The sequence below is a fragment of the Salmo trutta genome, chromosome 35, assembly GCF_901001165.1.
Source record: "Salmo trutta chromosome 35, fSalTru1.1, whole genome shotgun sequence".
NCBI classification, from domain to species: domain Eukaryota; kingdom Metazoa; phylum Chordata; class Actinopteri; order Salmoniformes; family Salmonidae; genus Salmo; species Salmo trutta.
In genome coordinates this window covers 37084103-37097719 of record NC_042991.1, presented here as the reverse complement: position 1 = coordinate 37097719, position 13617 = coordinate 37084103, and the positions used below count along the sequence as shown (strand labels likewise).

The following is a 13617-nucleotide window of genomic DNA, read 5'->3' as shown; positions in this document are numbered from 1 at the left end:
CCGCCTAAAGCTGGGTGCAGTTCTCTACTGGTGTGTGTGTGTGTGTGTTAATATAAAAGGCTTTGTACATTGTAAGGATTTCAGAGCTCTCATAAATAAACGTTTTGACCATTGTGGGTTTCCCGTTTGCTTCATTCAACCAGAATATTACACCCTCGGGGGGGGGGGGGGGGGGGGGGGGGGGGGGCAGACTGAGTAGTTTAATTGAAGTTCGGTTTAAGAACATTGATAACTTAATTCCCGTAACAGTTCCTCAGTGTAAGCTGAACAGATATAAGCCCTTCTTCATCCGTCAGTCAAACTCATAACCAGCAGTATGTAGGAGGAGACCCTTTGCAATGTAATATACACTAAGTGTACAAAACATTAGGAACACCTTCCTAATATTGAGTTGCACCCTCTTTTGTCCTCAGAACAGCCTCAATTTGTCAGGCCACAGAGTCTACAAGGTGTCAAAAGCGTTCCACAGGGATGCTGGCCCATGTTGACTCCAATCCTTCCCACAGTTGTGACAAGCCTTTACCTGGTCAGTCTATGTCATGGAAAGAGCAGGTGTTCTTAATGTTTTTTCATATACTCAGTGAACATACATACAGTACCAGTCAAAAGTTTGGACACACCTACTCATTCACTGGTTTTTCTTTATTTTTTACTATTTTCTACATTGTAGAATAATAGTGAAGACATCAACACAATGCAATAACACATATGGAATCATGTAGTTACCAAAAAAAGTGTTAAACAAATCAACATATATATATATTTGAGATTCTTCAAAGTAGCCACCCTTTTCCTTGATGACAGCTTTGCGCACTCTTGGCATTTTCTCAACCAGCTTCATGAGGTAGTCACCTGGAATGCATTTCAATTAACAGGTGTACCTTGTTAAAAGTTAACTTGTGGAATGTTCCTTCTTAATGCGTTTGAGCCAATCAGTTGTGTTGTGTCAAGATAGCTGTGGTATACAGAAGATAGCCCTATTTGGTAAAATATAATGTCCATATTATGGCAAGAACAGCTCAAATAAGCAAAGAGAAACGACAGTCCATCATTACTTTAAGACATGAAGGTCAGTCAATCCAGAAAATTTAAAGAACTTTGAAAGTTTCTTCAAGGGCAGTTGAAAAAACCATCAAGCGCTATGATGAAACTGTCTCTCATGAGGACCGCCACAGGAAATGAAGACCCAGTTACCTCTACTGCAGAGGATAAGTTCATTAGATTTACCAGCCTCAGAAATTGCAGACCAAATAAATGCTTCCGAGTTCAAGTAACAGACACAGCTCAACAACAGTTCAGAGGAGAACCGAATCAGGTCTTCATGGTCGAAATGCTGCAAAGAAACCACTTACAAAGGACACCAATAATAAGAAGAGACTTGCTTGGGCCAAGAAACATGAGCAATGGGCATCAGACCGGTGGAAATCTGTCCTACCACAGTATTCTGCAGCAATACGCCATCCCATCTGGTTTGTACCAGGTGAAGCTGGTTGAGAGAATGCCAAGAGTGTGCAAAGCTGTCAACAACACAAAGGGTGGCTACTATAAAGAATCTCAAATCTAAAATATATTTTAATTTGTTTAACACTTTTTTGGTTACTAAATGATTCCATGTGTTTTTTCATAGTTGACATCTTCACTATTATCTACAATGTAGAAAATTGTAAAAATAAAGACCATGGAAAGACTAGGTGTGTCCAAACTTGACTGGTACTGTATTCGCCCCAGCCATCCCCTGTGGTCAGCTCACATCCCCTCACAGCAAACAGGACTTTCCGTGATTTTATTTTTAATTTCACCTTTATTTAACCAGGTAGGCAAGTTGAGAACAAGTTCTCATTTACAACTACGACCTGGCAAAGATAAAGCAAAGCAGTTTGACACATACAACAACACAGAGTTACACATGGAGTAAAACAAACATACAGTCAATAATACAGTAGAAAAATAAGTCTATATACAAAGTGAGCAATGATGATGATGATGATGGCTAAGTTAGTCTTTTAGATCATTGCCACGCAATATAGAGGTCGTCTACAGCTACTAATAACTTATAGCTACACCAAAGACACAGCTCAACGTGAATGGCAAAAATGTTAGCCTCTTTACCGTCATCTCTGCCGACCAGGACCACACACACCGTACATTTTAAAGCTCTGCAGCCTCGCAAAACGGTATCGTATCGCAACAAATATGCCCATGTAAACCGATTCGCTTTCCACACGCATTATTCTGTTGATCCTCCCATTTATGTCGACACGCTACAGGTATGCCGTTTAGCAGAGAGGAAGAGGCTGAACTCTGCGGAAATATGTCTCCTTCCAGCAGATGGCGGTTTTCCGTTGTTTGGTCAACAAGCATGGAGTTTTTGTATGGCGAGCAATAAGTGTCGAATTTCGGAAGGTTTATTTGATCGAATATAAATGTCATAATTCTTAAGTTATGAGTGTACTGATGTAGGTAGGTAACGTGATATCTCGGCAATTTTGAGGATTAAAAAAACAACACTTTATATAGGAGTTGTGCAGTTACCCATAACTCTTGTCTAACTGACAACAGCCATACAGACAGAAAAACCTTGGAAGATGGATGATAGTTACATGGGAGTTGGAGCATGTAAAGCGTTTTAAGCATTAGTTCCAATTCATATACAAGGGTTAGTTACACAATACAAAATCCCGTTGTCTACAAAAAGTAAAAAAAAATCTAACTTGGTAAAGATGTATCCACAGTAAAGTGTATTGTAACACCATATTGATATAAAACAAAATCATGTAGATCTGTCTCTTCCTCCATTATATATATATATTTTTAATTGTCCGTCTTAAAACATTCATAATCAGATCAGATTGAATACCACAAGTATAAAAACATTTTCAAACGTATAAATTAAAAACAAGCCCAGTGTCAAATGTCTCAACCATTGTAGCGCTCGTCATCCATTTGCTTCATTCTGATTCTCCCAGGTCTGCCTTCTTCTACCCCTGCACAATATTATCCCCAAATCACACTTGATCAAACAGATGATACACGGAATGATAAAACCTAGCAAAGTTTCAGTAGTATTATTACAAAATGGACAGAGTGCAAACTTGTTCAGAAGTTCAAGTATACAGTATATTTCCCCTTAGAAAAAAACCAGAAACTCAGGGGAAAAAGGGGCCATACTGTTCTACCAACATAGTTAATAAAATAAGCCTTATCATTTGTGGTAATGTCAATACACATATTCCCCACTGGGTGGTGCACCAATTGTTAGTTAGAGCAACCCATTGGGCATCACGTATTTGGGAGTTCATCCCTATACAATGATACCCACTAAAGCCTTGTTCACACTAGCAGTTTGAAGTGACTCAAATCCACTTTTTTTTTTATAGGCATATCTGATTTTAATCCGTTTTTTTCTTCCTGCAGTCGGAACACCCAAAAAGCACATGGAATCAGATATTTTGAGCCACATTGATCGGTGAATTGAAATCAGATACAAATCAGATTCCTGGCAATGACTTCTGTCTGAACAGTCAAATCTGATTTATTTTCCTTCAAGTGGTTTTTTTAGACTTATTTGGCACATCTTGTTGCTTGCTACTCTGTTGACAGTTTCAACAAAAACTTGTGGTAGCTAAGTAGCTTGTTAATTGTTTACAAACAAATTAGTGTATGTGCTAGCAAACTAAACAGCTAGCTAGTTGACGGCTGTGGCCAGACAAAAATGACTCGTTTTTAAAGTTGGATTATTTTATCCTTTGAGGCTTTATAAGTGTTCTCACGCTATGATTTTGAACATGCAAAGCAACTGGGAGACTTACATAGCAGGCATTGTTATCAGTCTAGCTTGCTGCACAACAGCTTTCTGAGTGAGAGGAAACACGAGCACCACCACCAATCAGCTTACAGCACCGCACACACTCCTGCCATTACCTTGACAACCAGCGCAGTCATGTCAGCCAATGACTACAGTCTGAAAACACACATCCGATTTGAGACATTTGTATAGCATGACGGGTGTGCGCACTGAGATTGAGGGACGAGCGTAGCAGTGACGAGATCTGACGTAAGACAATGCAGTCAGTATTGATTTGAGCATTAAGAGCTGCAGTGTGAACAAAGCTTCAGAAGGACATGACATTACTTAAACCACATTAGTTATTTTAATGAGAACTTGAGAGACCCTATCTGACTATGAAAGGCACTCAGGACTGGTAACAAAAAAAATACATTCAGATTATATGAAATAACAGTATAAAAGCCTGGATACATGGACTTGTACATTGATGCAGCATCATAAACTGGGCCTCTCCTCTATCTGTCCATCGATGGCTGGACTTTTAAAAATGAGCAAGATATACATCTCTTATCTCTTGAAATGTTCCTGTGGTTTTCAGCTGCACCTCTACCGACCAGGGTTGGGATCAATTCCAGTTCAATTTCTGGAAGTAAACTCAAATTCCAATTTGGAATTGGAATTTCAGTGTCCTTCCTGAATTGACTGAATTGAACCCGACCCTGGTACCTTTTGTACAGCAGTAGTGAGACGGAACTTCTGCACTTAACAAAAATATAAACTCAACATGTAAAGTGTCAATCCCATGTTTCATGAGCTGAAATAAAAATAACCCAGAAATGTCTCTGAAATTTTCTGCACAAATTAGTTTACATCCCTGTTAGTGAGCATTTCTCCTTTGCCAAGATTATCCATCCACCTGACAGGTGTGGCATATCAAGAAGCTGATTAAACAGCATGATCATTACACAGGTGCACCTTGTGCTGGGGACAATAAAAGGCCACTCTAAAATGTGCAGTTTTGTCACACAACACAATGCCACAGATGTTTTGAGGGAGTATGCAATTGGCATGCTGACCGCAGGAATGTCCACCAGAGCTGTTGCCAGATAACTGAATGTTTATTTCTCTACCATAAGCCTCCAATAACATTTCCGTGACCAATAGACGCATATCTGTATTCCCAGTCATGTGAAATCCATAGATTAAGAACCTAATAAATTCACTTCAATTGACTGATTTCATTATAAGAAGTGTAAACAGCTTTGAAATGGTTGCGTTTATATTTTTGTTCAGTGTACGTAGATCTCTCTTCTCCCTATGGTTCATTCTCACCTGTGGAACTCTATATAGAGAGGATTATCCATCAGGGTTGGGCTCAATACCATTTCAATTCATGTCTCTCATAGAGAAGCATTGAAAATGTCAGTTTTCTTCCTGAATTGAAATGGAATTGACCCCAACCCTGCTACTCTCTCCTCTCAGCTGTTCCAGGACTTGCGGTTCTGTCCCTTGCGACTGGCCCCAGCCCCATCTCCCTTGGCTAGGGCAGTGAGGGCAGCCAGGTTAGGGCTGGACCCGGATAGGTTAGCACTGCGACGCTTCTGCTGCTGTCGCCGCTTCTGCTTAGCCCCGCCCCCGACTCCTCCACGGCTCACCCTATCAGGACGCACCAACACCCCGTAACCAGGGTTACAGTGGAAGTAGTGTTTTCCACCCACGGACCCGTCGTTTTTCCCTAAAAAGTGAGAGAGAGAGATTGATAGTGAGAGAACTGGAGAACATCCACCATAAAAATACTAATCACACTAACATAATATAGACAATAACCTGTCATTCCAAATTAAATAGCAGAATCTTCCAAATTAGTAAAGGTTATTTCTGACATAATAATGTTCACTGGGGCATTTCTGAGAACTCATATCAAAACACTGAGGTAGCCGTCTAATCTAGATGAGATAACCTGTGCTATGTTACCTACCTGCAGGTAAATCCAGCTCCACGCCAACCCAGATTCCCTCTGCGAAGTCTGCCGGTCCCACGTAGCTCACTGTACCGCTTTTATTACTTCCTACAGTCACAAACTCCCCCTCCTTCAGCCAGTCAGGCACGGCTGTGGCTACGTCGGTGGCTCCTTCGTCTGAGTCGGACAGGATCTCCAGTCTCTCCAGAGGAACAGAGAGGTCATCACTCAGACTCCTGGCCCCCACTCCTTCTGCCCCTGCCTGGCCTTCATCCTCATCCAAGATTGGTTGGAAGGACTTCAGATCGGATGTCTTTACTCTCTGGATCTTGAATGCGTTGGATGATGTGCTACTGGAAGTGGGAGTTTTGACGACTAGTGCTGGGACAGGGTTTAGGGTTAGAAGAGGGGCTTTGGCTGGGGCAGGGGTTGGGATTGAGGTCAGAGCCGGATGGGCAGGTGTAGGGACTGGGGCAGGGGTTGGTGTTGAGGTCAGAGCTGGATGGGCAAGTGTAGGGACTGGGGCAGGGGTTGGGATTGAGGTCAGAGCTGGATGGGCAGGTGTAGGGACTGGGGCAGGGGTTGGGATTGAGGTCAGAGCTGGATGGGCAGTGACCGGAGCTACAGCTTGGGCTGGTGCTGGAGCTGGGATTGGGGCTGGTGCTTTGGCTTGCTGGCTAGGTGCAGGCTCATCAACTGGAGGTTCTACAGGGGTAGATGCAGGTTCAGATTGGGCTGCTGGTGCCCGCTGGTCTAGAGGTGTCCGCTGGTCTAGAGGTGCCCGCTGGTCTTGTTCTTCTGGTAGCTCTGATGGAGGCTGGGACTGGTCTGGACCTGCTTCTACTGGTTGATCTGTTTGGCCTAGTACTGGTTCTGAACCAGCTGATTCACCCAGTCCTGTCTGTTCTGTGGCTGCTTGATCTGATTCTTGTGGCAGGGCTGGTGCTGGTGGAGACTGGTCCAGTGGTGAAGACTCTTTTAGACCTGGTGCCGATTCTACCGGTGGTTCTGGTTGATCAAATGCAGACTGTTCTGATACAGACAGTTCTGATTCTACAGACTCGCCGACATGTTGTTCTGTCTGGCACCGTGATGATGACAATACTACCTCCGTCTCTGGTTGTTCCTGAGGTAGCTCGGACTCCATTGGTTCTTCTACGTGGACTGGTGGTTCAGACTGATGTGACACTATAGACAGTTCATGTGTAGATTTATCTAGTGTGGACTGTGTCAGTGACTCTGACTGGACTGATTGTTCTGACTGGTTTGATACTACAGACGGTAGTAGTCTGTAGTGGACTTGTGTTGACTTGTCTGGCATAGACTGTGTCAGTGACTTTGATGGAGTCACATCTTCAGGTTCTACTGAGGTGCCATGTGGTTCCAATGAGAGATGAGATTCTGCTCTGAGTTTGTCAGTCCTGTCTGTCTCTGAAGCCTCCAGGTCAGTAGCAGTGGCCTGAGGTATCTGACGAGTCTCCTCCTCTTCCTCCTGGTCGGCCATGTTAGAGTCATGATGAAGATACCGACCGATGTCTGCCTCGAACGACCTGTGCATCGCCTCAAAGCCATCTGGCCCGAGATTGGCTGACAGAGTGACGTCCCCACCAATCAGGTAGGGCTCTGACAGGGTTGCCGTGGAGACGCTGGTAGACGCCTCGCTGACCGGGCTGGGGGCGGGGTCTTCCATCTCAGGGATGATGGGTGGTGGGAGGGGCATGGTTTTTGGGGCCTCTGATTGGCTCTCTGGGGGGATGATTTCCCCAATGGGAACCTGTGGAATTAACAATGGCGACACAGACTAGTAATGGATGGTGTTGAGCATGATACTGTGTACACACACACACACACACACACACACACACACACACACACACACACTTCTAGGTGTAGGAGCCATGTAATAGACTTTTTTTATTAAGACCACATTATGAATATTGCTTTGTGTGTCCTAATAACTCGTTACATTGTAAGTGTGGCTGGATGGGCCAGTCTTTGACCTGGCTGCCAGGTCGCTGGCTGGCACGCATTGTCCCTTGTTAAAAAAAAAAAAAAAAAAAACTAACTTGTTTTGCTGTGAAATAAATCAAGTTTATTTTACCTGCCTTATTTTCTTCATATTTTTCTGTAACAAAACCCAACAACAAATGTCAAATGTATTATTGTCAACAACTCTGTTCGGGACGTTCCCTTATTCGATTATTGGACAAGTGTTTGGCAAGATTTAAAAATCCCTCAAAATCGGAGTGACTAAGGAAATTTGGGCTAAACATTTTTAGAAATAGTCACTGAACTAGGGACATACGATCAAGTGACTTACCAGGTGACGACCAAGTGTGGTATCCAAGTCCTCTTCAACACTTGGTGACTGCACTATGATGAAAGGCAAGCTCTGAGGAACAGGCTAAAGATGAGAGTTTCATGTTAAAATTTGATCTGAGATGTTTCACAGAGTATATTGACAGTTAAATCAATTATTGATGTCATTCCAGCCTCTCTGATCTAGGGACAGCACACAGATTCCAGGCTCTGATCTAGGGACAGCACACAGATTCCAGCCTCTGATCTAGGGACAGCACAAAGATTCCAGCCTCTCTGATCTAGGGCAAGCACACAGATTCCAGGCTCTGATCTAGAGGCAGCACACATATTCCAGCCTCTGATCTAGAGGCAGCACAAAGATTCCAGCCTCTGATCTAGGGACAGCACAAAGATTCCAGCCTCTGATCTAGGGACAGCACACAGATTCCAGCCTCTCTGATCTAGGGACAGCACACAGATTCCAGCCTCTGATCTAGAGGCAGCACAAAGATTCCAGCCTCTGATCTAGAGGCAGCACAAAGATTCCAGCCTCTGATCTAGAGGCAGCACACAGATTCCAGCCTCTGATCTAGAGGCAGCACACAGATTCCAGCCTCTGATCTAGAGGCAGCACACAGATTCCAGCCTCTGATCTAGAGGCAGCACACAGATTCCAGCCTCTGATCTAGGGACAGTATCCAGATTCCAGCCTCTGATCTAGGGACAGCACAAAGATTCCAGCCTCTCTGATCTAGGGCAAGCACACAGATTCCAGGCTCTAATCTAGAGGCAGCACACAGATTCCAGCCTCTGATCTAGGGACAGCACACAGATTCCAGCCTCTGATCTAGGGACAGCACACAGATTCCAGCCTCTGATCTAGGGACAGCACACAGATTCCAGCCTCTGATCTAGGGACAGCACACAGATTCCAGCCTCTCTGATCTAGGGACAGCACACAGATTCCAGCCTCTCTGATCTAGGGACAGCACACAGATTCCAGCCTCTCTGATCTAGGGACAGCACACAGATTCCAGCCTCTCTGATCTAGGGACAACACACAGATTCCAGCCTCTCTGATCTAGGGACAGCACACAGATTCCAGCCTCTGATCTAGAGGCAGCACACAGATTCTAGCCTCTGATCTAGGGACAGCACACAGATTCCAGCCTCTGATCTAGGGACAGTATCCAGATTCCAGCCTCTGATCTAGGGACAGCACAAAGATTCCAGCCTCTCTGATCTAGGGCAAGCACACAGATTCCAGCCTCTCTGATCTAGGGACAGCACACAGATTCCAGCCTCTCTGATCTAGGGACAGCACACAGATTCCAGCCTCTCTGATCTAGGGACAGCACACAGATTCCAGCCTCTCTGATCTAGGGACAACACACAGATTCCAGCCTCTCTGATCTAGGGACAGCACACAGATTCCAGCCTCTGATCTAGAGGCAGCACACAGATTCTAGCCTCTGATCTAGGGACAGCACACAGATTCCAGCCTCTGATCTAGGGACAGTATCCAGATTCCAGCCTCTGATCTAGGGACAGCACAAAGATTCCAGCCTCTCTGATCTAGGGCAAGCACACAGATTCCAGCCTCTCTGATCTAGAGGCAGCACACAGATTCCAGCCTCTGATCTAGGGGCAGCACACAGATTCCAGCCTCTGATCTAGAGGCAGCACACAGATTCCAGCCTCTGATCTAGAGGCAGCACACAGATTCCAGCCTCTCTGATCTAGGGGCAGCACACAGATTCCAGCCTCTCTGATCTAGGGGCAGCACACAGATTCCAGCCTCTGATCTAGAGGCAGCACACAGATTCCAGCCTCTGATCTAGAGGCAGCACACAGATTCCAGCCTCTGATCTAGAGGCAGCACACAGATTCCAGCCTCTGATCTAGAGGCAGCACACAGATTCCAGCCTCTGATCTAGAGGCAGCACACAGATTCCAGCCTCTGATCTAGAGGCAGCACACAGATTCCAGCCTCTGATCTAGAGGCAGCACACAGATTCCAGCCTCTGATCTAGAGGCAGCACACAGATTCCAGCCTCTGATCTAGAGGCAGCACACAGATTCCAGCCTCTGATCTAGAGGCAGCACACAGTTTCCAACCTCTGATCTAGAGGCAGCACACAGTTTCCAACCTCTGATCTAGAGGCAGCACACAGATTCCAGCCTCTGATCTAGGGACAGCACACAGATTCCTGTCCCTTTTCTATCAAATCATCCTCCATTCTAAAATGTCCTTTCTGACCTGCTCAAAACCCTGGGAATTAAATAAAGCATTATAAAAAGGACACATTCATAGCTAAACATTCCAAACCTCTCTCTCGTCTCAGATAAGGGGTAAGGCACTACAGATATTGGTGGCAGATCAGCTGCCACAGCAGACTCAAGAGTTCTAGATGAATTCCGGAATCACAGTGAGAACTGACAAGTGATTGTTTTCACATGTTTTGATTGGAAGATGGTAGCAGGAGACCTGTCAGCAGGTCCAAACAGAACTACCCTGTTCATCCTCTGGCTCAGCCCATAACACCTGGAACTCAACCAGTGTCACATCACCTCTCCTGTCCACCACATCTTCACGCTGCTGGAGAATACTCCCGTACAAAAGGTCCTTGGACAGATACGGTCTCGAAAAACCAGACTATGGCTGTTTCTACATGCAGTATGCTGAATGTGGGAGATAATGTGAATGTCTAAGAACTGACCAGAGATCAGTTGTTACTGTTATAGGTTAGCAGTCATGTTCAGCAGTAGTGTTGATACTTGTTGGGGGATAGGAGTCTGGTCTAAGAACTGACCAGAGATCAGTAGTGTTATTAGTTTAGGTATTACTTTATTTGGATAATAGATGGTTTGTAGATGTTCAAAACCTGTCAACAACATTTCAACTAACTGTTCCCTGACCCTTAACCTTTATTCTAAACCTAACCTTAGTAACCAGTTGCTTACAAACAGATAGTTTGACCATCTGTACATTCTCAATAGGGAACTATCCAAATAAAGTGTGGCCTTAGTTTAGTTTACCTGCTGGGGGACAGGAGTCAGGTCTCTCTTCTCCTCCCTGGCAGAGAACAGGGACTTGAGCAGTTTGGGGACAGGAGGAACCAGAGCCTTGACTGGGGAGAAATAATAGGTAGCACGAGCGCGCAGTGAGAGGCCTTGAGGTCGTACAGGAAGGAAGAGGAAGAAGAGAAGAGAGGAAGCTCTAAATTGGAGAGGAGAAACCCAACAGATGAAACCAGAGGACAGGCAGAACAGATAATATAATAGCAGCACCAGAGCAGTGAAGGCTCAAGAGTGAGGAAAAGGATAGCGACCATTAGCCCTGAGGTTATATTGGAGGACTTTGTTGTTCTCACCAGTGTCAGGGAGGATGTTCTGGGCCAGAGGTAGAGCGGAGCTAGGGAGGGTACGTCTGGAGTGGGACGGGAGAGGAACAACTGACAGGTCCTGGTGACTCTCGGACCAGCCCTGAGGATATCAGGGATGGAACAGTAGAATTTATTTTGTTATATATAGTTGGTAGCAGGGTTGGGGTCAATTCCATTTCAATTCAGAAAGTAAACCAAATTCAAAATTGAAATGGAATTGACACCAACCCTGGTTGGTAGAGATGTGGTTACTGTTTTGTTGTTAGTAAAGGTGTTGTTAGAGTATGTTGCCATGGTGTTTGATAGTTAAGGTGTTGTTAGAGTATGTTGCCATGGTGTTTGATAGTTAAGGTGTTGTTAGAGTATGTTGCCATGGTGTTTGATAGTTAAGGTGTTGTTAGAGCATGTTGCCATGGTGTTTGATACCCAAACTATAGAAGTTGCTGTACAGATGGGGGGGGGGGTCTGTTTTTCTAGATGAACCTAGTTTAGGGACGTCTCACCTTGTTGTCATGTAGCCTGTGGTTGGAGGACAGGTCCTGTCTGCTCCAGGATCCTGACAGCTAGAGGGTAGAGACCAGGATGCTTAGCAGGACAGAGCGGGATTCAAACAAGACTGTGTTAGCCTGCTGAGCTAAAGCCTTAGTTTAGAGAGCTAGCGCAAGTCTTCAAGTCTTAGGTTACACTGTCGTCTTTACAGGTTAACTAGTAGTTACTAAGCAGTACGTTAGTACGTTACTGAGATGGAAATAGCAGGCTGATGGTAGAGGCGCCCTCATGCTTCCCAGATGAAACAGTTTGGTAGAGCTGGTGCATATAATATGACGACATTTTGTGACGTTTCGGTTCGTTTTGGATTTCATGAGAGTTTTTAAAATCGGAGCCAAAGTCTACGCCCCATCGTTGGTGATTGGTCAACAGTAGGGATTCTTCAAAAAAGTATTTGTTGTCATTCAATGAGAGATGACTCGTTTTCATGGACATTTTTTTTCCTTTGAAAAATACTGCACCAAACATTTAAGTTAGATGTAAAATATTGTTGTGTGACAAAACTGCACTTTTATTGTCCCCAGCACAAGGTGCACCTGTGTAATGATCATGCTGTTTAATCAGCTTCTTGATATGCCACACCTGTCAGGTGGGATGGATTATCTTGGCAAAGGAGAAATACTCACTAACAAAGGATGTAAACTAATTTGTGCAGAGAAGAGAAATAAGCTTTTTGTGCATAATATTTCTCGGCTCTTATTTCAGTTCATGAAATCAAATGTTAGTAGTCACATGCGCCGAATACAACAGGTGAAGACCTTACAGTGAAATGCTTACTTATGAGCCCCTAACCAACAATGCAGTTACAAAAAAGAAGTAATTAAAGAGCAGCAGTGAAATAACAATAGCGAGACTATATACAGGGGGGTACCGGTACAGAATCAATGTCCGGGGACACCGGTTATTTGAGGTAGTATGTACATGTATGTAGAGTTATTAAAGTGACTATGCACAGATGACAACAGGGGACTGCAAATAGTCTGGGTAACCATTTGACTAGATGTTCAGGAGTCTTTACAAAACTTTACATGTTGCGTTCATATTTTTGTTCAATGTAGATTCATTCTGACTATTTTGGAGGAAGTATATACAGGCTACGGCGTCTCAAGATGGACAAACAGTCCTATTGTCGTTTTTTTTCTCTGCCCATTAAAAGGGAGTATGCGAGCACACTCGTTCTGTTGGGCTAGCCGAGTTGGGCTAGGCGCCAGCCGAACTGAAGCATGCTAAAGCCTTAAGGTGTAGGTAGATAGACCGTGTGATCTCATTTCTTACCCGGTTCACATTAGGAGAGCTGAGAGCACGTCTGGGAGACTTGGTCTTGACAGACAACCGCTCCTTCACTGCAACTTCCTACACACACACAGACACACAGGGTTTATGTTATGTAAGAGGTGAGTGTATGTATTATTGTGGAGAGGTCTGTCTGTCTGCGGACCTGTCTGTCTGTCTGTCTACCTGTCGTAGTCGGTCCAGGGTGAGTATATTCTCCACAGCCAGGACACTGCGGAGGTACTTCTCTATGGCAGCCTCACTGTCCGCTGACTGGACATCCTGAACATCCACACTGGCTGCTAGTCTGGCCAGCATCTCTCTGTCCTCTGGACCCTGGACATCCTGGAGGAGGAGAAGCA

At 44.7% G+C, this 13617-nt stretch overlaps 1 protein-coding gene across 5 annotated transcripts in view; it reads right to left on the bottom strand.

Moving 5' to 3' along the window:
- Positions 1-5069: 5069 nt before the first annotated feature.
- Positions 5070-13617, bottom strand: part of LOC115175148 (kinesin-like protein KIF13B) — a 65798-nt gene continuing 57250 nt past the window's right edge. For 3 of the 5 annotated variants that reach the window (XM_029734369.1, XM_029734372.1, XM_029734373.1), the window contains 9 exons: positions 13442-13600; positions 13259-13336; positions 11938-11997; positions 11423-11534; positions 11088-11221; positions 8068-8151; positions 7849-7872; positions 5766-7521; positions 5070-5522 (listed from right to left, as the gene is read on the bottom strand). In XM_029734369.1, the coding sequence (XP_029590229.1) occupies positions 5266-5522; positions 5766-7521; positions 7849-7872; positions 8068-8151; positions 11088-11221; positions 11423-11534; positions 11938-11997; positions 13259-13336; positions 13442-13600 (2664 nt within the window). In that variant the 3' untranslated portion in view covers positions 5070-5265. The remainder of the gene's footprint in view (positions 5523-5765; positions 7522-7848; positions 7873-8067; positions 8152-11087; positions 11222-11422; positions 11535-11937; positions 11998-13258; positions 13337-13441; positions 13601-13617) is intronic. The other 2 variants (XM_029734371.1, XM_029734370.1) reach the window with 2 other exon arrangements.